Here is a 19,533-nt window from a genome sequence, read left to right on the forward strand (position 1 = left end):
ATAGTACACAACAATATCCTGTGGGAGTGTGCTCAACAGGCTAATTACATAGAGTCATAGAATCAAAGAATTGCTTGGGTTGGAAAAGACCCCTGAGAACATAAAGTCTGACCATTAAACCAGCACTGCCACGTCTGCCACTAAACCGTGTGCCTGAGAGCCACACCTACACATCTTTTAAATACCTCCAGGGATGGTGGCTCCACCACTTCTCTGGACAGCCTGTTCCAAGGCTTGACAACTCTTTTGGTGAAGAATTTTTTCATAATATCCAATCTAAACCTCCCCTGGCACAACTTGAGGCCATTTCCTTTTGTCTTATTGCTTGTTATCTGGGAAAATAGACCAGCCCCCACCTCACATCAACCTCCTCTCAGGTAGCTGTAGAGAGAAATAAGGTCCCCCTTGAGCCTCCTTTTCTCAAGCCTAAACAACCCCACAGCTGCTCCCCATAATACCTGTGTTGTACACCCTTCATCAACTTTTATGCCTTTTCTCGGACTTGACACAGCAATAAGTTGTAATAGAAGGTTTATTTAGCATTTAAATATTTGGTTTACATTCTGCTGCTCTCTTCCCTTTCTCCTGTTATTATGAGAATGGCTAATTGAGTTCAATTGTACACCTTGTTATTCAACTTATTTTAAGTCTTTATCATAGCTATTTCCCCCTGTGGACCAGGAATATTTGTGTTTGGTGGACTATCTGTGAGAGATTTCTATGAATGGTATCCAAGGAAAAAAAAACCCTTTGATGCTCACTGTCTCTGAAGTTGGATGCCATTCCTCTCTATTTTTCAAAATAGATAAACTCAAACTCCTTGAGAAACTACATGTGTCCATGCTACTGCAAACTTTGGCACAAGTCCCTGTAGGGAAGTCCACCCTTAAAGTATGAATACAAAATATGTGGAACAAACACCAAAAACCCATACGGTCCAGGAAAATAAATCACATTGCTGTAAAAGTCAAAGACTGGATTTTTTTGGACAGAACAGCCAATTAGTCAGTCTAATCTGATGATCTCTAAAGGATGTCCTCTTGTCTGAAGAGCTGAGCTCTGCAGTAGTGGCAGCTGTAGTTCATCATATTTCTACACCACAAACATGGTCCATACTTGTAGCAAAATTTCTAAAACAATAAGCATAGTTCTGTCTGGAACTATAGGCTCTTCTATCACTTCTCCTACTGCATAGAATTGTAATTTACCTCACAGATCCCACAATGGGAAATGAAACATGATTTGGAAAGATAAAGCTACTTGAACATCATCCCTTTCTTGATGTCCCATACACTGCTGCTATCACCAGATGTTAACTTCTATGAATGCCTTTTCCTCTCATGTCTTGCCCTCTTTCTGGAATTGTTTTCAGTTCATCTCCTTCAACTCTGTAATTTCAGGAAAAAATAGGTGGTTTTTTTCAGAAACTGAATTGCAGTGTAAATGTGACATCCTATACTAATGGAAAGCATGTACTTCAATTAGCTCTGCAATATTTTACCATATTTTCATCTGCTTCTCAGTACAGATGAGTATTCCATTTGCATTTCTGCACATCCTTTTTAAACTGCTGAAGGTCATGCTCAAACTTTTCCTAATAAATTTCTAAACTAGTTTAGAAATCAATGTGTGAGTAATTTGAAATTGTTCCTTTGAGAGCACCTCTTCTTATCTACAGCAAACCTAATCTCACACTGTCTCATTTATTAGGCTTTTCCATAGCTCTTCATAGTTTGCTCTAGTGTTAATAATCTCAGTAATTTTGGTTTGTGAGCAAACACAGTCATATCACTTTCCACTGGCTTTCCCTTTCCACCCTCCAGAATTTCCTCAAAGAGCCTATTGTGTACTTCAATATGTGGAGGTACTGCAGTACATCCCTACCAAGGAGCAGTGGTGAAGCTGAAGCAGGGCTTTGAACCACTGAAAACATCAGAAAACCAAAAAAATTTTATAGCTTGTTGCAAGGGATGTTTTGGGCTCTGGTTCGGTGTAATTTTGGTGATGAGAAAAAGAATTTAGGTTTGGATGTACCTGGAATTTTATAGGAGGCATATACTGATTAATTACTGTAAGAGAAGGAGTCCTTTTCTTGTGCAGCTGAACTTCGCCTTGTAAGCCAGCCTGATCAAGGAGAAGATGGCTGATTATTTAGCTGAAAGCTATATTGTATGCTGTCTTTCCCTTGCTCCGTGGGTGACTCTGCAGGCTTAAATTCTCTGGAATCCCACAGCCCAGAAGAGAATAATTGAGATGTTATGTTTGGGGTATATATTTACAAAAGACTAGATGACAATTATTTGAGTCCAAAATGTAAAGAGTAGACTATTTTGCAAGTTTCTTCAGCTCTCTCTATGGGGAAAGGATCTTTTTGAATTATTAGAGAAAGTCTGCCTTCACTGGATACTCAGAGTACTTACAAATCTTTGTGTTCTTTGCTTCACACCTGTGAGAGGGAGAGCTGCCACTTTACTTTGGGTAACTTCTTGCACTCCATTCAAGCTCGGTAATTGCTGCTGCAGAATGGGATAGTCCCCTTGTTCATACCTAGCCATTGCTTCCTGCAGGCCAGTGCAGGAGAACACTGAGTCTTTGTGCCTGGACCAGCTCCTGGTGAGACCAGAGAAGCACCAGGGTTGATGCAAAGGAGATGCAGGACTGCCGTTTTCTGGAGCAGCCAGCCAGCCAGCCAGCCAGTCAGATGGCATCCCCAAGACCAGGCTTAGCCTCAAGCACAGTGCCATATGATCTCATCTCTTTTCTAATACTTTGAAGACTTGGGAGATTTGACCCTTCTTCTATTCCAGGCTTGCTCTGAGCTAATTCTTTAATCTCTTTCTCTCTTTCTCCATGGAGGCATTTAACATTTCCCTGCATTAAATGGGGGTTCACAAGTATTTAAATTGATTCTAAAGCATATTGGTTTATACTTTAATTTGCACTGACCTCTAGTTAGATATAATGATATTATTTGAGGTTTCATCTTTACCTACTAATTGCCAACAGCCTTGCTTGTCCATTGTGCCATTCATTCTGTGATCATGCCAAAGGAAGCAGCTCCTTTGCCCTGGCTGAATAAGCTGTATCGCAAAACGTTCATGTAACAACTTGACAAGGAATTGTTCAAGTTCTCACCTGAGCCGGTGTCTGTAAAAAACCCCAAAAGTTTCACAAGTCAATGCAAAGCTTGTGACCCATAAGTGGCAAATCCTACCGCCTAATTTCTGTCCTATGATCCTAAATGGGACTAAAGTTTGGATATGTATTTACATAGAGAATAAACTGTTTTTCTACATGCGCTAAGCTGCGTAATTAAAAGGAAATGGCATTGCCTGAAATAACTTGGGGGAGAGACAGCTGACAAGACTTTGAAGTGGTTTGTTTATATTCATACATGATCTCACGTAATACCTTCTCTTAGCCCTGAAGAAAAGGCTGTCATGTGATGATAACCTTCTTGGGTTCATCCTGATCCACTAGCCTTAACAGGATCTCTGTAAAGGTGGGAGGGGTGGAACACTGCAGAGAGACAAGACGTATAAATTTATTCATAGTACTGCCCTAATTCCTGTAGCACTAATTGCTACCTGTTGCTCTGTGTGAAATTATAATGTCTCAAACATGAGTAATGACAGATTGTTCTGCTCAGGGATTCTTTTCTTTTCTTTTCTTTTCTTTTCTTTTCTTTTCTTTTCTTTTCTTTTCTTTTCTTTTCTTTCTTGCTTGCACTGAGCAGTGGATATTAATATGGCAGAGCAGAAAAGTGCAACTAATCAGGAAAATATGTAGGAGAGCCCTTTGCACCTTGGAATTCTCTGGTGTATTTTAACCGGCAATGATTGTACTGTAGTCACAAAACACACAGGAAAAGGTATTGTGTGCACTACTCACGTGCTCCCCAGATAAGTAAGAAGTTCTCTAGACCTTTCCTCATCTCATGTAATAAATGGTAGCAGAAACAAAAGGACAATATTTTGGAAGTCTGAACTTAATATAAGTGGCATTTTCCACCACAGCAAATTTTTTTTCAATAATAAATGGTATCAGAATTCTAAGTTTGGCTGCTATTAAATAGTTTTACCAGATAAATGAAAACATGGGAGAGAGAAAGGGGTGTGTGTGTGTGTGTGTATCAGTAATTTTCTGCTACCTGTAATACATAGCTACAGTTCAGTTTTATCTGTTTCTGGTCATAGCTGGAAAGGGAAGACAAACATAGCAGAGTGAAAGGCTGCCAGGAGGTGCTATGAATACCTGCCTTGCTCTCCAGTTAATTGCCTTTTCAGGGTGTGAGCGCCCGGGTACAGAGAAGGGCTCTTGTGATATTTACGTGATTATTTTCATCCCTTTGGTCTGGGTGACAGTTCTCTTCCCATGGCACTTTCAAGTCCTATTCCCGTTCACTGATTTTCTAAGTAGTCTGGGACAGGTTGTTTGGAGCTGGATTTTTAAGGGGTTAGCACATGTTTACACAATTCTTACAGTAGGGGTGGAAGGCACTGGAATGTGGTTATCACTTTCTTTGTGGTCTAGTCTTCCCATCTTGGTTTGGACTAGTAAACTGTCAAAGGTTACCTTCAAAGGTAAGCTTCCAACCCAACTATTATATGATTTTATGATATGTAAACTTGTCTATCTCCATTTTCCCCCATCCCTACCCTTCCTTATCTTGTGCATTAAACAGTTTGTTGTTATGAGGCTCTGCTTTTTATGTATTTGTACAAAGCTTTGCATAGGGATGCTATTTATTCTAGTTCTACCAGAATATCAATGAAAAAGTAAAAGAAAACCCTGATTTGGGCCACAACAGAATATAAACAGAAGCTCTGAGGCATAGAATTGGATTTTTTTTTTTAACATTTCAGTTCAATAAAAAGTGTTACAATCACACAACTTGTCACAATAACAGCTAGGTAAAGTTCTATGGCCTTGATTCTTCACAGGAAGAGGGAAGATGATTGCTTTTCTTGGGTTTTTTGCTTTGAAATCTATGAATAAATCAAATTTAGCGATTCTGAAACTATCAACTGTAGGACTTTCCAGGTTTTTATGCTTGTGGTGCCAAAAACTGTGTCTTGGCACAAATAGGTCTGGGAGGCTGAAAAACCTAAGTGTTTCCTAGGTGGCAAATCAAGTCTCTCCTAATATGGAGAAAGTGGAGCAAAAGCTCACTCTGTTTCCCTGTAGGCAAAAAGTTCACTTGTGGATTACAGGTTAAGCCTCAAGTTTTTTTAAATGCTAATCTCTAAAGAACTTTAAAATGAAATTACTTGTGTGGTTGCTAGTGATTCAGCATACTGAATGATGATGATAGACATTGACCTGCCATTGTAATATATTGCTAAAATCAGCAATTTGAGATTAATTTGTACTGTAAAATAAAATTATCTGAACCAGTTTTCACAACAGAGCAAATTTGCTTAGTGCCATTTATCAAGACTGCTGGGGCATAACATCATTTCTTCTTGGTGTGAAGTTGAGTGAAATCTCCTGAGGTTCTGAAGACTAGAACTTGTACCATGTTAGACAAATATTTTCTTATGTTCTTGTTGATGACCACCTGTGTGATACTATTCACTTCTGGTGGATGTGACATAGCTGTACAACAGCTAACAGAAAAACACCACATCATAGAAGGTATTTAGATCATAATAATGCAAGTTTTGAGCAAAGTTGTACATATTTCTATTTTTTACCAAAGAAGGAACCTATACAAATATAACCTTGGGCTGTGGTCTGTCAGGAGCTGACCTCAACTAACTTAGTGCTGGTCAATATTTGGATCATGCACCTCCAAGAGCACCTGCCAAATTAAAGTTTAGATGAAGTTTTGGAAGCAGAATATATTTGAGTATCAATTCACATACTTCATGCTTTTCTTTCCCTTTTTGTACTAGACAACACTTTGTTGGAGAATCTTATGCTCTGCAAATATCTGCTTGTCATCAGCAGTGAACTGAAATATAGATGAATAATTTCCATTAAAGGGATGCTGAAAAACACGTTCAATAAATTGCACAATCAGGATTACATGTGTCTGTAGGATAGAGATAAAACAAATAACAGGAGTCTCCTGTCTCATTACAGCCAAGGAAAAATGCCGTAAGCAAAGTTACTTGGTGTCATGCATCAAGGTGCACATCAAGGTGTGTGCTTGATTTGCTATTTGTAAGCTAAATGTTAAGAGGATGTTTATGGTATTTAGGACATCATGACACTTGTACACTTTAATCAAGGAACCCCTGATAGTGATGGCAAGGATATATGTGCAATGGTAAGAGTGAGCTGATTGACCTAAACTGCACTGTAAACATATTGTATATGTTGATCTCTATAGTAAAAAAAAAAAAAAAATCCAACCCAAAATAACAGATTTGGTTGGGAAAAACTAAACTGTGGAATTTTGCACATATGGTTCTGCAGGTTTTCACATAACAAAACACGTATTTTGAACCTTATTATCTTGAAGTGTAGGAGCTAGTTAAAGGTGTAAAACTCAAGACTTGCTGCCAAGGAGGTGAGATGGGTAAGGGAATGCTTTGATCATCAAAGTCAGTGACCTTTTGGAATGGCTGTGAATTCTTCCTCCCACGTTGTGGTACAAATGGAGCAAGGACAGTAAACTTATGAAGGTGAGACCAGGAAAAGTTCTTCTTTAGGGCTGGCATTTGGAAGGTGTTGCTGAATAGGCTGCATTCTCTGAGCTAACACATGGCAGGTGCCTCCAGGTTCCTAATTAGGGAAATCAAAGCATTAGAAAGCTGTTGTAAGTGAGGTCTGTGTTTTAGTTTATTTCACTTGTAACCTTGTATTTGATACATTTCTGTCTAAAGAAAAGACTGCTCTGCTCTTACTGATCAGACTGAAACAGGCCAGCTAGAAAAACTCGAGCTTCCCAGAGGCATTGATCCCAAAAGAAATGGCCTGTGCAGGTACCTGTAGGGACTTTTGCCCTGGGCTGTTTAGTGATATTTGAGATGGATGTCTGTTCCTTTCAATCTGCTGTAGCCATTGTATGGGACACTGTTGGTAGTTTCCTCCAGCAGGGAGAGATTACCCTCCCCTCCTGAAAGACAGGCTGTCAGAGAAAACCTCAACTCTATACATCACATGAAAATTTCATTTCCAAATAGTAATTGTGAAATTAATGTGGTTTTGCATGATGTTTAAACATCAGAGTGGTCTCAAATCACTCTTCTGTAATTTCTGTAGTCTGACAATAGTCTAAAGAGCATTTTCACTTTGTATACCAGATGATTATTCTTTCTAGTGGGTGGAGCATCATGTGCCTACAGAGGTGGGTTTAGATGATTGATGACACCCAGGGTTTTTTTTTTGTGTAGGAAGCCAGTGAGACCATGTAACTTCAGCTTTTTCAAAGACTTAGTATTATAAAATATTGAACTTGCTTAGTCTGTATAAAATTGGAAGGTGAACATGCTCGGTGTCTGAGAGGAGTGAGGTAAAACAAAGTATTGACACTAGGATTGTCACAAAGCTTAAGATTTGCCAGTTCTTTCACCAGTTTTATTGGTGAAAATTAATTTTCTGCTTTTAAAGTTCTTGGAAGAGTGCAAGAGTGATTGGAGTTGTGGATTTGTTTTGGTTTAGGGTTTGGATTTTGGTTTTGGGTTTTTTTTTGGAAGGGGGGGAAGGGGACAGGGAGAGACCAAGGGAGAAGCTGGACATAACATACAGAAATGCTGTGATTCTATCTAAGTTACTGATCTACAGCCCTTCACTTCTGTTGGAAAGGCAATAACTTCAACTGTGGTGAAAAATAGTAAAGTTTTCTGAAAAAGAAACATTGAAATAAAAGTCTGGGCAAATATTTTGAATTGATGGAGTATAATCAACAGTATTTATGAATCATTTTCCTGGAGATTTTCTGCAGGAGTGTCTTAGAGGCAATCTTTGGGAATTTGATAAGTTTGCTTTCGGTCCAACTTTCTAAGCAATTTGTGACTGCATCTCTTAAGCCATTGTTTTTATTTCAGGATGTCAGCCAGAATTTTTGGGACAAAAAATAAATTTTCTGCAACTAAATTAACTAATTCTGGTATGTAAAAAGATGAAATTTATGATAATTTAGGGGTTAGTTTGTTTTTTTTTTTCCCTTTGACGTGTGACTGGAGTGGAGAGTCTTCTCTATTACAGAGCTTGGGCCACTGACATCCTTACTTTCTATCCTATGCTCATTTCCTCAAAATCTCTAGCACAGTGTCATAGCCAGTGAACCTGTGTGGAGGTATGTGGATACAAAAATGCTGCTAGCAAGGATTTTCTTGCTATTTTCTAAGTCCGTGAGAGACTTTTCTCTCTCACAGAAGAGGTAGCAGAGTTATGTAAATAACCAAACACCTGCTGCCTTGAGAAGCCTTGCTTATAGTATAGTAGGAAAATATTTTGACAATGGATGTTTTAGGATTTTAGCCAATCACCCCCAAGGGGTGGCTGATCCTTGTCCAATTAGACTATGAAGAAAAAAGTCTATAAAAGAGTTTGTAAAATAATTAATTAGATCAGTCTTGCTGCACAATTCCTGCCTGCTGTATCTTCTCTTCTCCTCCCTATGGCTGCAGGACATGGTGATATACCCTAGGGCTTAGGGCATGGTAATAGAGGTAGGGAAGGAAATAAGAAAGAAGGAAGCAACAGCTTTATGCCTTCTTTCTCTTTGTACCACTGCCATACTAAATGCAAAGAAATAGGATTAAGTTATTATTAACATTAAGATTTCTTCATGGCAAATGGTATGGAAAGATGTTATAGAGCTGTGTGAGATAGATTTCTTGCATCATTAGGCACCCATTGGTGTATAGTGCCAGGTCATACTATTTCTGAACAATTACAGCTCTCTCAGCTGCTTCATCAAATTTTGCCCTCAGTGATGTTGGCTCAGAAGGAAGAGCAGGAGCCAGTGAGAAGCTAGGGTGTCGGTAGCAGCCTGACGGGCAGGGATGTTAGGAAAAGCAAGTTGGAGCTCTGCGGTTGCTTTTGCGGGGAATAGAGACAATGTGAGATAAAAGTCAGCACAGGAATGCCTGGGCTCACTTGGGGAGCTTCTCCAATTTGTTGTACAAGCATTTCGCTGATCGATTTTGGAGATCAGCCAACTGTCTGGTGAGAACCTCAGGAATGGCTTCTATGTCTGAGTTGTTCAGGGAGCCAGGACAAGAGAATACACAGCCTTAAGATGCTTCCAGTAGGTAATACTATCCATCACAATATAATAGTGTGGTTTTCCTGGATGGGAAAACTGGCTTTCCACTGAATGCTGCATCTAGGCTGATGGTGTACATCACCAGAAGGACAACTGCTGCTGAAAAGACAGTTGGATACTGTGGTGCAGTGGAGAGAATGAAGGTGGTTAAAGAATATAGGGACTGGAGGAAGAAGAGACCTGGAAAAGTTATCTCTTACACTTCTTGCTTTCAATTTTGAAAAAAGAAAATTGTTGAAGAATGATTGTAACTGCTGTATAAAAGTGGATGAGATTGAACACCTTATTCTGCTTATTGTACCAAACATTAACAGCCAAAATTATAGATGCCCTCCTCTAAACACGTAGGAATAGACAGATCAATTAATGAGCCTGCAAAGCAGCTAGATTTAAAAACTAAATTTAGACACATAAGGGCATGCAATTTATTGGGAACTTGTTGCCTCAAATCTTCTCAGACTTGATTGCTCCTTTAGAAGAAGATCTACAGTGATAACGTACACAGTATTTAATTTTTTTTTTTTTTTAAGGTATAATCACTGCCATTTTGGTTCTAAGACTACCAACAATACTGAAATTAGCAGTCTTCATTTTCATAGGTAGAACTTTTTCCTTTTTCCTCTGAAATGTGCAGTCTTCCGTAATTGGAGTTGGACTATTAAATGGAACCTGATACTGAATGGCAGTTTATCTACCTCTGACTTAATTTTTGTTGCTGGATCTTTACCATTTTAGAGTCTATCTGGCAGTCATATTACTTCAGTGAAAGAATTCAGTTAAAAGTACTATTAAAAAGTAGTAGTTAAGAGTACAGTTCAGAGGTTCAAATGTCCTTCATTAGTAGAGAAACTATCCATTTAAACATGTATCCCATTTGATAGAAATAATGGGCCTTTCCTTGTCAAGAGCATGTGTGATTGTTATGTAAAGGGAGAGTTTGCAGTATAATAAGAGGTGCTGTTTTTGGCTTTTAGAGAACAAAATGCATTTTTATGAACTCTCCTCCCTTCTTCCCTTCAAAATTACATTGTCAAAAATAACTTTATAATATTGGCAGGTGTAGCTTAAAGGACAGCTCAGGCTATTATTAACAACACAGGCACAAATGCTTTAAAGGCAATGATGTCTCACTTCTGGAGGAAAGATCCAATCAAACTTTGGGAACTGTAGTTGCCATAAAAAGCAACAAAGGAAAAGTTCACTTTCTGCAGTATATTTTGGATGTTGTCTCTGTGATTAAGACTCCCTTTCTGATGCTCCTTTTACCATGTTCCTAAAGTGTCAAGGATTATTGAACGAGTCCTTCAGTCAAAACAGGTCAATACACAAAAAATAGGTAACAGTCTTTCCTTGTGGATATTATTGCAGTCTATCAAACATACTATTTGTGCTGGTACATGTTCCCTGTGTCTGTTATGTGGTCAGTCAAGTAGAGCAAAATGTAATTTGTGGATGCACTGAAGAACAGTTATGCTTGCAGTTATTAACTCTCTGAACTAACCTCTAATTACAACTGGAGGAATCCTTGCCAAATGGCTTTACTTTCTTCTACTATATTTAATCTAATTATTTTCCCAAACAGGTAGTTGCCTCTTTTATTAATTTTTTTCCATGTTGATCTGATCATTTGTCATCCATTTTCCATTGTTTCTGCCGTCTCAGTATTGATGTCCCTTTATACTTCCCAGGAGAAATGGAACAAGTGATTGTCATATTTCCCCCCTCTTCACCATGCCATTCTTGTACTACGAAACTGGAGTACCTTTTTTGCTAGTTTAAACATTTTGAAAGCTTGCCTGAGGTAGTTTAAACCTTCCAAAGCATATTCTCCATGTGTGTTAACTGTGTTAATTCATTTTTTGGATGGTATGTTGTTGGGAGTTTTTGTCCCCCTCCAAGTTAACCAACACCAAACCAAAAGGTCCACCTGACAGTACAGGTTTTCTGACACGTTTTTCCTTTGTGTTGAGGCAGAATTCTGTCATGCTTATGGAAAGATAGACCTTACCTTATCTCATCAAAGCCACAGCACATTGTAGTGTCCCCCTGTATCCTTCTCTGGGCACTCACCTCAATTTGCTGAAAGCACAACACCGGAAGCCTAAAGGCACCTTTCATATGCCTGGATATCAGGTTCAATTTCCTTCAAGGTTCTCATTGCGTATTTTGCTCATGCATCTTTAATCTACACCTGTCCAAAATAAAATGTTGCTATCCAGGCAGCACACTGACAGGCAATTTAGTTCCACAGCTGGAGGTTCAAGACTGGATCCCGACATAGTGTCAGCCACATCACTTTGTCATATCATTCTTGGCCTGAAATAACAGAAAAATCATCCTACATATTTGCAACAAATCCAGGTGATTCAGGTTCTCAAAATCTGCTGTTAATATTAATTACAATAATAATTTCAAGAGCTTTTAGAGCTGTAAGCAGCTAAAACACTGGTCTTTCTCTGTGGGTGGTTTCCTTGATGTATTCTGCTTTACCCTGATGCTGTGAAGAGAGTGCAGCCCTTGCAGGATTTTTTTATCACATCACTGGGCCAGATGAGACATTTGAATGTTGAAAGTCAAGAGGGATTTCTTCCCTGCCTGTGCTCAGCCCTTAAATTTAAAATTATATCTATGACACATGTAACTCAGAAGTGCCTGATTGCCAGTTTCTATGGAAGAACTGAAGAACTACTTCACTACTTGACCTGGGTTTGATTGTCTGGAAAATGGATCCTTTGCTTGTTTTCTGGGTGGATAGTAGATGTGCTATTTTCTATATATAACTGGAAAAGCTAGAGGAATGTTGCCAGAATCAAGTCTTAGGGACAGAGGAAGCCTTTTTTTTTTTTTTTTTTTCTCCTTTTGGTCATGCCCCAGTGACTCTGAGGCATTCAAAGGATTTCTGTTTATGCCACCACTACTTCTGTCCCCCACCACTGCTTCCTGCCCTCAAAGACCACAGCTCATATCTATCCTGCTCAAAGCTGACTTGTGGCATTAACATATTCAGACATGAGCCTTTCCCAGGGAAGGACATAATGAATGCTATGCAAAGTCGGGAGTGCTCTCTAAGCCAAGCTAGTGGGCAGATGTCTCAGCCTTTAGCTCCACTTGCCATTGACAGGCAAGCTGCTCAGTTAAAGACCCAATGTAATTCCTTCATGCAGCCTGGATGTGAGAAAAAGTCCAACTTAGTGGAAAAAGAAGAAATCAGGGTAATGAAATAATATATAGACCACTTTGGAGGTGTCATGTACTTAAAAACCTGTGATCACAGCTATAGTTCACAGGGATATAAATAGCTAACAGAGATTTTGATCATCCTGGTACTTCCCACTTCTCTAGGCTGATTAAAAATGTTGATAGCTGAGGTTTCTGTGTCATCCTAGCAAACATTAAAAGTACCTAAGGAAAAGCAGCAGGGCTCTAGTTCACATGCAGAACATGGTATCTACAGGTTTTGCCTTGCTCTGAAGTGTTGCATGCATTAATTATGGTGACACTGAAACACTTGCAGCACCTAGAAACGAAAATTTTACTTTGTAATGAAACTTCTAAATTAAAGGTGCTCCTTGCAGAGTACTTTCAATATCCTCTTTGAAGGAATAGCTGTTGGCTTCAGTCAGAAGTACAATACTGCAATACTTGTAGTATTCTAATCTCTGTGAAGGAACCAAAAGTGCTTTCACAGAACCTCCAAAAGTGAAGAAACGAACTGTGCTTCCAAAGTATGTACAAGTATACACACTAAGTGAGAATCCAGTGAGATTTTTAACTATTGTTTTTAACTGGTGTAAGGACATAAATCCACAGAAGAATTAGGCTGATAAACTTGCAAAGCTTTTTCTGTTCATCAAAAAGAAGAAATATTGCAATTTCATAGTGCAAAGTTGGATCCATTAATTAATTTGTTAGTGATATCTTTATTTCCCATTTCCTGTTCTCGAAGAAGTTACTTGGTAAAGTAAGTAGAAGGCAACGTTTCTTTTTTCCTGAGGCCAAAGGGAAACCACTGAGTATTTCAGAGTGGTAGCTAAAACCCAAAAGACAACATCAAAACTTAACTACACATCCTTGAGGTTTCTGGAAAGCAATATTCCCAAATGTAAAGTTTATAATTGAAAATAAATGCTCTACTACTTATGCTTATAACAAGCAGTTTTAGAAGCATAGATGTGTGTAATGGAAGGAAGGATACTTGCCTTGTGGAGGGAGTGTTTATGGTATAGCTATTTTTGCTTGCACAGTGTTCCCCAAACAGGCTGTAAAGTAAGTTCTGGGTTGTGCAGAGCTGAGCAGAGGCTATAAAAACCCACCTGCAAAATGGTGGAAATCTACTGAGAGGATGACCCAATTCAATTCCCATTTTTGTTGTGCTGAGAGTACCAACTCTACCCTTAAGCACTGGCTTGGGTGAAGTATTACGAGCAGTGATTGTGTCAGTTCCAAGCAGCCATGCAGACCTATGTTGGGTCTGCAGAAAGTCTAAGCCCTGGGTTCAGTGTGAACGGCTCTGCAGTTCCCACAGGGTGATACATTTTCACAACATTGAAAAAGTAGGTACCAAACTTGGCAACTATTTGACAATAGAGTAAACCAGTAGATAAATCTATTGAAAATTCCTTTTTATAATTATAGTCAAAATGGCAAGGTATTGGGTCATACTAAATCATCAATGTTGCTGCTGAACTTTAAAAGTCGATCTTGTCTCTGTACAAAGTGAGATACAGATGGATTTCCTTGAATGCCTTGCATGCACCAGACTAAAATATGTTGAAGGCTTCCTCACTTCAGCAGAATGTTCCATTTGCTGTGCTGCCAGTGGCTAAAGCACCACAGTTCAGCTCTGTAATCAAAAATTAGTAACTTGGGTCCAAGTGCCTCTCACTGAACTCTGAGCTGCATAAAGCTGTTCTAAGCCACAAGAACCAAGAGACAGTTAAAATATGATCTATTACTGTAGCTAATGCTTAAAAATATGTTAGTCTGCTGAGAATGGGCAGTGTTTTAGGTTTGTTGGTGATGTGCAGTCCTTCTGAAACATTCCCTCTTCTGTGTATTGCTGTCTCTTTAGAATCCTTTTTCTTCTCTCTATATAATAGAATTTCAAGAATTCAGTAGACTCAGTATTTGGTTAGATGAGGAACATATTATTTAACATTTTGCTACATTTACAATTTTCCTTTTTCAGAAAGAAACTTGAAAGTCTAACAACTCAACCTATATAACTAGAAAGTCATTTTCCCCTGTGTCACCCAAAAATGACCCCAAGGAATGAGCCACATCACCCTCACCTGTTTCTGTTGCTTGTTCTCTCACTGCTAATGCATAAACTTCATCCTCTGATTACAAAGGCCATGAATCTTTTTGAATAAGGGTAGCACTGTGTGGGGAACATGTAGAAGTCCATGGGGAGACATGGCCGCAGGAGAGCTCTGTTCTTAACAAAACCTGCTTTTGAAGAAGGATTAAGGTAGAATGAAATATAAATTGCTAGTGTTTTGCTCTGAGATATTGATACTTAAAAAGCACAAAGGAATGTGTTCTCTCTTATTTTTGAAGGCAAAGGCAGTGGCAAAGCATTTGCCTTTGGGCTTTTTTTATTTTCTTTATTACCACTGTTTTAGACAGAGCAGGATATGTTTTTTTTGTTAGTGAGATTGGGAAAAAAAAAAAAGGTGCACTTGAATTTTGAAAGACCTGGAAGAAATTTCTGGAGGCATTATATGCAGCAAAAATGCTGTCTGCAGCAAATCTGTCCCCTGACTTCTGTGAAACTGAACTTTCTACCCAAGACTTTCTTCTTCCTCTAGAGCATCTAGTGCATTTTTCTTCCTCTGTAACAGTGCTGCAATGTGCCTGCTAGCAGTGCTCCGGTTCCTGGGTTACGTGCTTTTATGGGTCAAGCAATCCCCAGCAGAGTGCACCTGGCTAACTGTTGCTTGCCCTCATACAAAAAATGCCACATCTCTCAGCACTCACTCAGGTTCACTCACTGGTCACCTCCACAGCTGATCTCTTTCCAACCTCTTCACTTCCTCATTCCCTCCTGACTTCCCACTGTGAGCTGACATGCCATCAGTCAAATAATTCCTTTCACCATTAAACACTTGTCAGTTTATATCTTTCTTATTCAGTGACTACAGCAAATGAAAAGCTTGGTCTCTGGTTCTTCCTACACATAGTTCCCTTTTTTTGCAGCAAAAGGTTTTTATACCTTTGCTTTTCAGTGTTGATCAGTATGGCTGTATATCCCACATGCATCGATCTCACTTCTCTTGTGAATGATTGTGCTTCAGAATTTGTTCAGATAAGTTCCAAGTTAATAGGTCTGTCCTATCAACAGTTAAGTTTGGGATATTTTATCACAGAATGTATCAATGGAAAAGGATAGGCATTTGTTTTTCTTATTTTCTTAGGCTCATTGAAAGGAGTTGGGGCTTTAGGCCTTCCCAGCACTCAGGCTTGAACAGAGAAGAGGTGGGACCCAACTGTGGTGTCAGCTCATGTAACCCTGTGCAAGAGGCACATCGCCCAGTACCCAGTGGTGTGTGTACAGCTTGTCCCCAGCATTTCCCACATCCCTTGACATGCTGGCCAAATGTGGTCATCTTTTGCTCAGGAATGTTTATATATCTCCTCTTCTCTCATCCTCTTTTTAGCTGGCCTGAAGATGTGCCCCAGTCACAAGGGATCCCTCATCATGCTGTCATACCAAGAAATGCTTTCATTAGGGCGGAGGATTATATTTGAAAGTGGTTTTCCTTTTCAGTATCTGCCTTTTCTATCTCTATGCCAGGCTAGTGATGAACATTTTGAGGAATTCCCAGAGGGAACTTTTAAGAAATGGTTTATTCTATTTGCAGAAGTCCTTAGTGTTTCAAAAACTTCCACAAGCAATTTTGTTGTCATGTCTCTGTCAATATAATCCCACTGCGTAAAGAGATTGTTTTTCTTTCTTCCTCTCTTCTTTTCCCTTCTCCATGGGTTTCCTATTTTAGCCCCTGTACATATGCACTCTCGTGCCCTTTCTTCATCCTTATTTTCTACCTCCCACTTTGTGTGGCTACTGAAATAATTGTAAGTGTTTTAACTATTTAAAGAACTGTTCTTAAATTCATTTGTGAATTATCAGTAAATTGTCAGACAGAGATTAGTGCTGGCAACAAGTACACTGGTATTGTAAAAAAAAGACTTACTTTTTGTACATTTATTGAGATTTTAGACTATGGATACCTTATACTTGTGTGATTAAACCTCCATAGTGTATATGTAGAAGCCAGAGATTAAAATCTTGCATGTTTATAAAATGCATTCAGTTTTTCAACATCTTGAGATGCAGTAGCAAACCAAAATTTATTTCTTTTGAAAGAGTCTGTATACATTATCAAATATGCCATTGCTTATCAGAGGCAGCAGCAACAGTGATATCTTTATATAGATGTGGAATGTCATATCTTGGAATTAATGGTGTTGGGATTAAGGAGGCATTTTAGTTTCCAGTTTTGTTCAGGTGGGGTGCTAGTAGCAGAGGCCAGAATGTATTGATGTTGGAGGCTAGCTTTACCTACTAGCTAAAATCAGGACTCCAAAGGCCAAATAAAAGAGATTTCTCGTAACAAAGGAATCTGAAAATCCATACAGCCCTCTGAGGTGCTGGGTGACTGTTGAGCTTTGCCCGACCTCAGTCTTGCACCCTGCTTGTGTACAAAACGGTGCCTGAACAGACTGCCATTAGCTGAAGGTACCTTTTGTGGGAAGAGCAAAAACTATCAATTTACATGTGCAGTGAAAAAAAAGGTATCTTAAACCATGGCATTGTTCAATGAAAACAGACAGCTGGCTTCTGCTTTCTGTGCAGTAATGCTTGGATATAAGGTATGTGTCCTTTCCCATAACTCAAGTGGAACTGGAGAGAACTGGAACTGAAAACTCATTTTTCTTACAGCTGCAGCAAAACCAGGCCAAATCCTTCTTCTTTTTCTCTCTCTCTTTTTTTTTTTTTATTTTAAAAGTGATAAAATGAGGCCTCCTTAGGCTGCAGTGTTCACTGCAGAAGTAGCAGGCTGCAGTATTTCAGACTTCTGAACAAAGCTGACTTTTGTATCCCATGTATGGATCCAAAAATCTTCTGGATTTTTTCCTTCTCTCTTGTTCTCCCTTCCTTGTTTGTTTGTCTCATTTGTCTCATTTTTTCCCCAGATATCTTAATGGTCATCAGCATTTATATCTCACTACATATAGGATCTGTGAGAGCATTCTGGGAAAGTCACTAGGTGATGTCTTGGTTTATAGCACTAACTTGAAGAGATTCCCTCCACAAAAAATCTCTTTTATTTTATTTCCTCTAGCTTCTGTTCCTGGGATACAGTAATCTCAGCATGTAGGATACCAAATGCTTGCTTGAAACTTCTGTAATTCCTCTTTCTTTAGGAGACACAACAGCTCCCACTTTCTTCAGCATTAGTCAAGTTACCTTGAGAGGCTCATCCTTCTGTTGCCTGCCTCTAAGGGACTGCACCAAAATGAAACAATTTCTTGTAGCCGGAACAAGGAAAAAGAGATCTGAATAGCCTCTCTTGGGCTGTTGCTGTGCTGGTGTGCTCACTAAAGAAGGGTACTTTAAGTCATTCTTGGACAGACTAAAAGGAAATCTGACCTGATCGTCTTTCAGGGAGGAACGTAAGAATAATAAGGCAGAATGGCAAGAAAATATATTAATTGGCATGGAAAGTAACGGGTCTAGATCTTCCCCTTTAATGATTCTACTCAAACTAACCTGAAAACAGGAATTACGGTGTCTATTTTTTAAACAAACATTTTATTCAAGACATCTGAGTGGAAGTTATTGTATAATTGGCTCAGTTCCAATTACAAGACACTTAATTTTGTGAGTTATTGGACTTCACTATGGGCTGGGGTACCACATTATACTGCGGCTGTAGCATCTGCTGGGTTTGATGGACATTAGATAGTAAGACTCACTCAGGATTGTGATGCTCTTGGGCAGAGTTAATAAATTTAGTCATAATCTATATCTTCATATTTATTTTTTCACGTCACAATACAGGAACAAAGCTCAATAACTCTTCAACAGTTTCCCCTTTTTCAAGTTGCATACTTGCTGATGTTTTATATGCTTAACTGTCTTCTAGGAGGAAAATTCTTCCAGTAGTGGAACAGATTCCCTAAGCAGTGGAGAGATTCCACGAAGCCGGTCGGAGGGGACTTTGATTGACATGGATGACCGGACACCTTCAGACAGCTACAGTATGACTCTTCTGCTATTTTCTGTACTAAGGCTCTCAAACTAAAGTCTTTATTTCTGCAAAACTCTGGATCAGGCAGATTGGGAGGAAGAGTTGAAATCTTTAACTTTACATCAAAAAATGCTACTTAGAGTAAGTTTACTGGGGGTCAAGACTGGGGAAGAGAAGAGGGACTTCTTAGCCAAACTAGATTAATTTAGGGTTTTAAGAAGCATGAAGGCAGGGTAATTTTGAAGTTAGCCCAATTTAAAAACTGGAGTCTTGGCAAAGTTTATTTAATCTCCTTGCTATTTTAACCCCAATGCTGAGAAAACTTTGCCCTCCACAATGTAGGCATTCTCTTAGCTTCTTGTCCAGTAACAGATGTAACAGCAAGCCTGACGCTGTGTAAGTTGTGGAGCAGGAATTATTTCTTTGCTGACATGCTGCGCTCTAGTAATTGTGCTGTTACCTTGGCATGAGAAAGCATCTGTCCTAGTGACTCAGGCTCTGACAGAGTTTTCTGCTCGTATTTTTCCTGTAGAAACATGCCCTTTAGGATGGGGGAAAAACCCAAACAAACCCCTTATGTTTATTTTGGGCTTAATTAGTTTATATTTTAATATGCAATAATGCTCTGATTGTAATAGCATCACAGTGCAAGGAAAGTTTTTTGGCCTATGGGCAGAGACAAAAGAACTTTATAGTGGGGGCTGGAATAGCCTCGCCTCCTCTGGTGACCCTGGTCAAGACAAGGAGCTTGAGGAAAAGGAGGCTGCCCCTGGGTTCAATCCCTCTGGCAGCTCACCTGGAAAGCTCTTGTCAAGGCAATGTAGATAGGCAGCTGGCAAACAGGTAAATTCCACCTTGATTCTTCCAAACCGGGAATTTTCTGGAACAGTGGAAAGACTTCATAGTTTCGGCTTTTTATCACAATTTGAAAAAGGAAACAAAAAGAGAAGTACTAACGTTTAAAAGTTTGGTTTTTTTTCTTTTTGTGGCTGTATGCACTGTAATGCTTGCAATTGAGCAATGTAGAATAACCTTGGAAATGGAGAGTACTGT

General features: G+C 39.1%; 1 protein-coding gene across 1 annotated transcript in view; it reads left to right on the forward strand.

Annotated features, from left to right (window-relative positions):
* MACC1 (MET transcriptional regulator MACC1) overlaps positions 1–19,533 on the forward strand; it is a 36,946-nt gene that overhangs the window by 1,410 nt on the left and 16,003 nt on the right. The window contains exon 2 of the mRNA XM_048303867.1: positions 18,376–18,490. Coding sequence (XP_048159824.1) covers positions 18,376–18,490 — 115 coding nt within the window. The remainder of the gene's footprint in view (positions 1–18,375; positions 18,491–19,533) is intronic.

This window comes from Corvus hawaiiensis, chromosome 1, assembly GCF_020740725.1.
Source record: "Corvus hawaiiensis isolate bCorHaw1 chromosome 1, bCorHaw1.pri.cur, whole genome shotgun sequence".
NCBI classification, from domain to species: domain Eukaryota; kingdom Metazoa; phylum Chordata; class Aves; order Passeriformes; family Corvidae; genus Corvus; species Corvus hawaiiensis.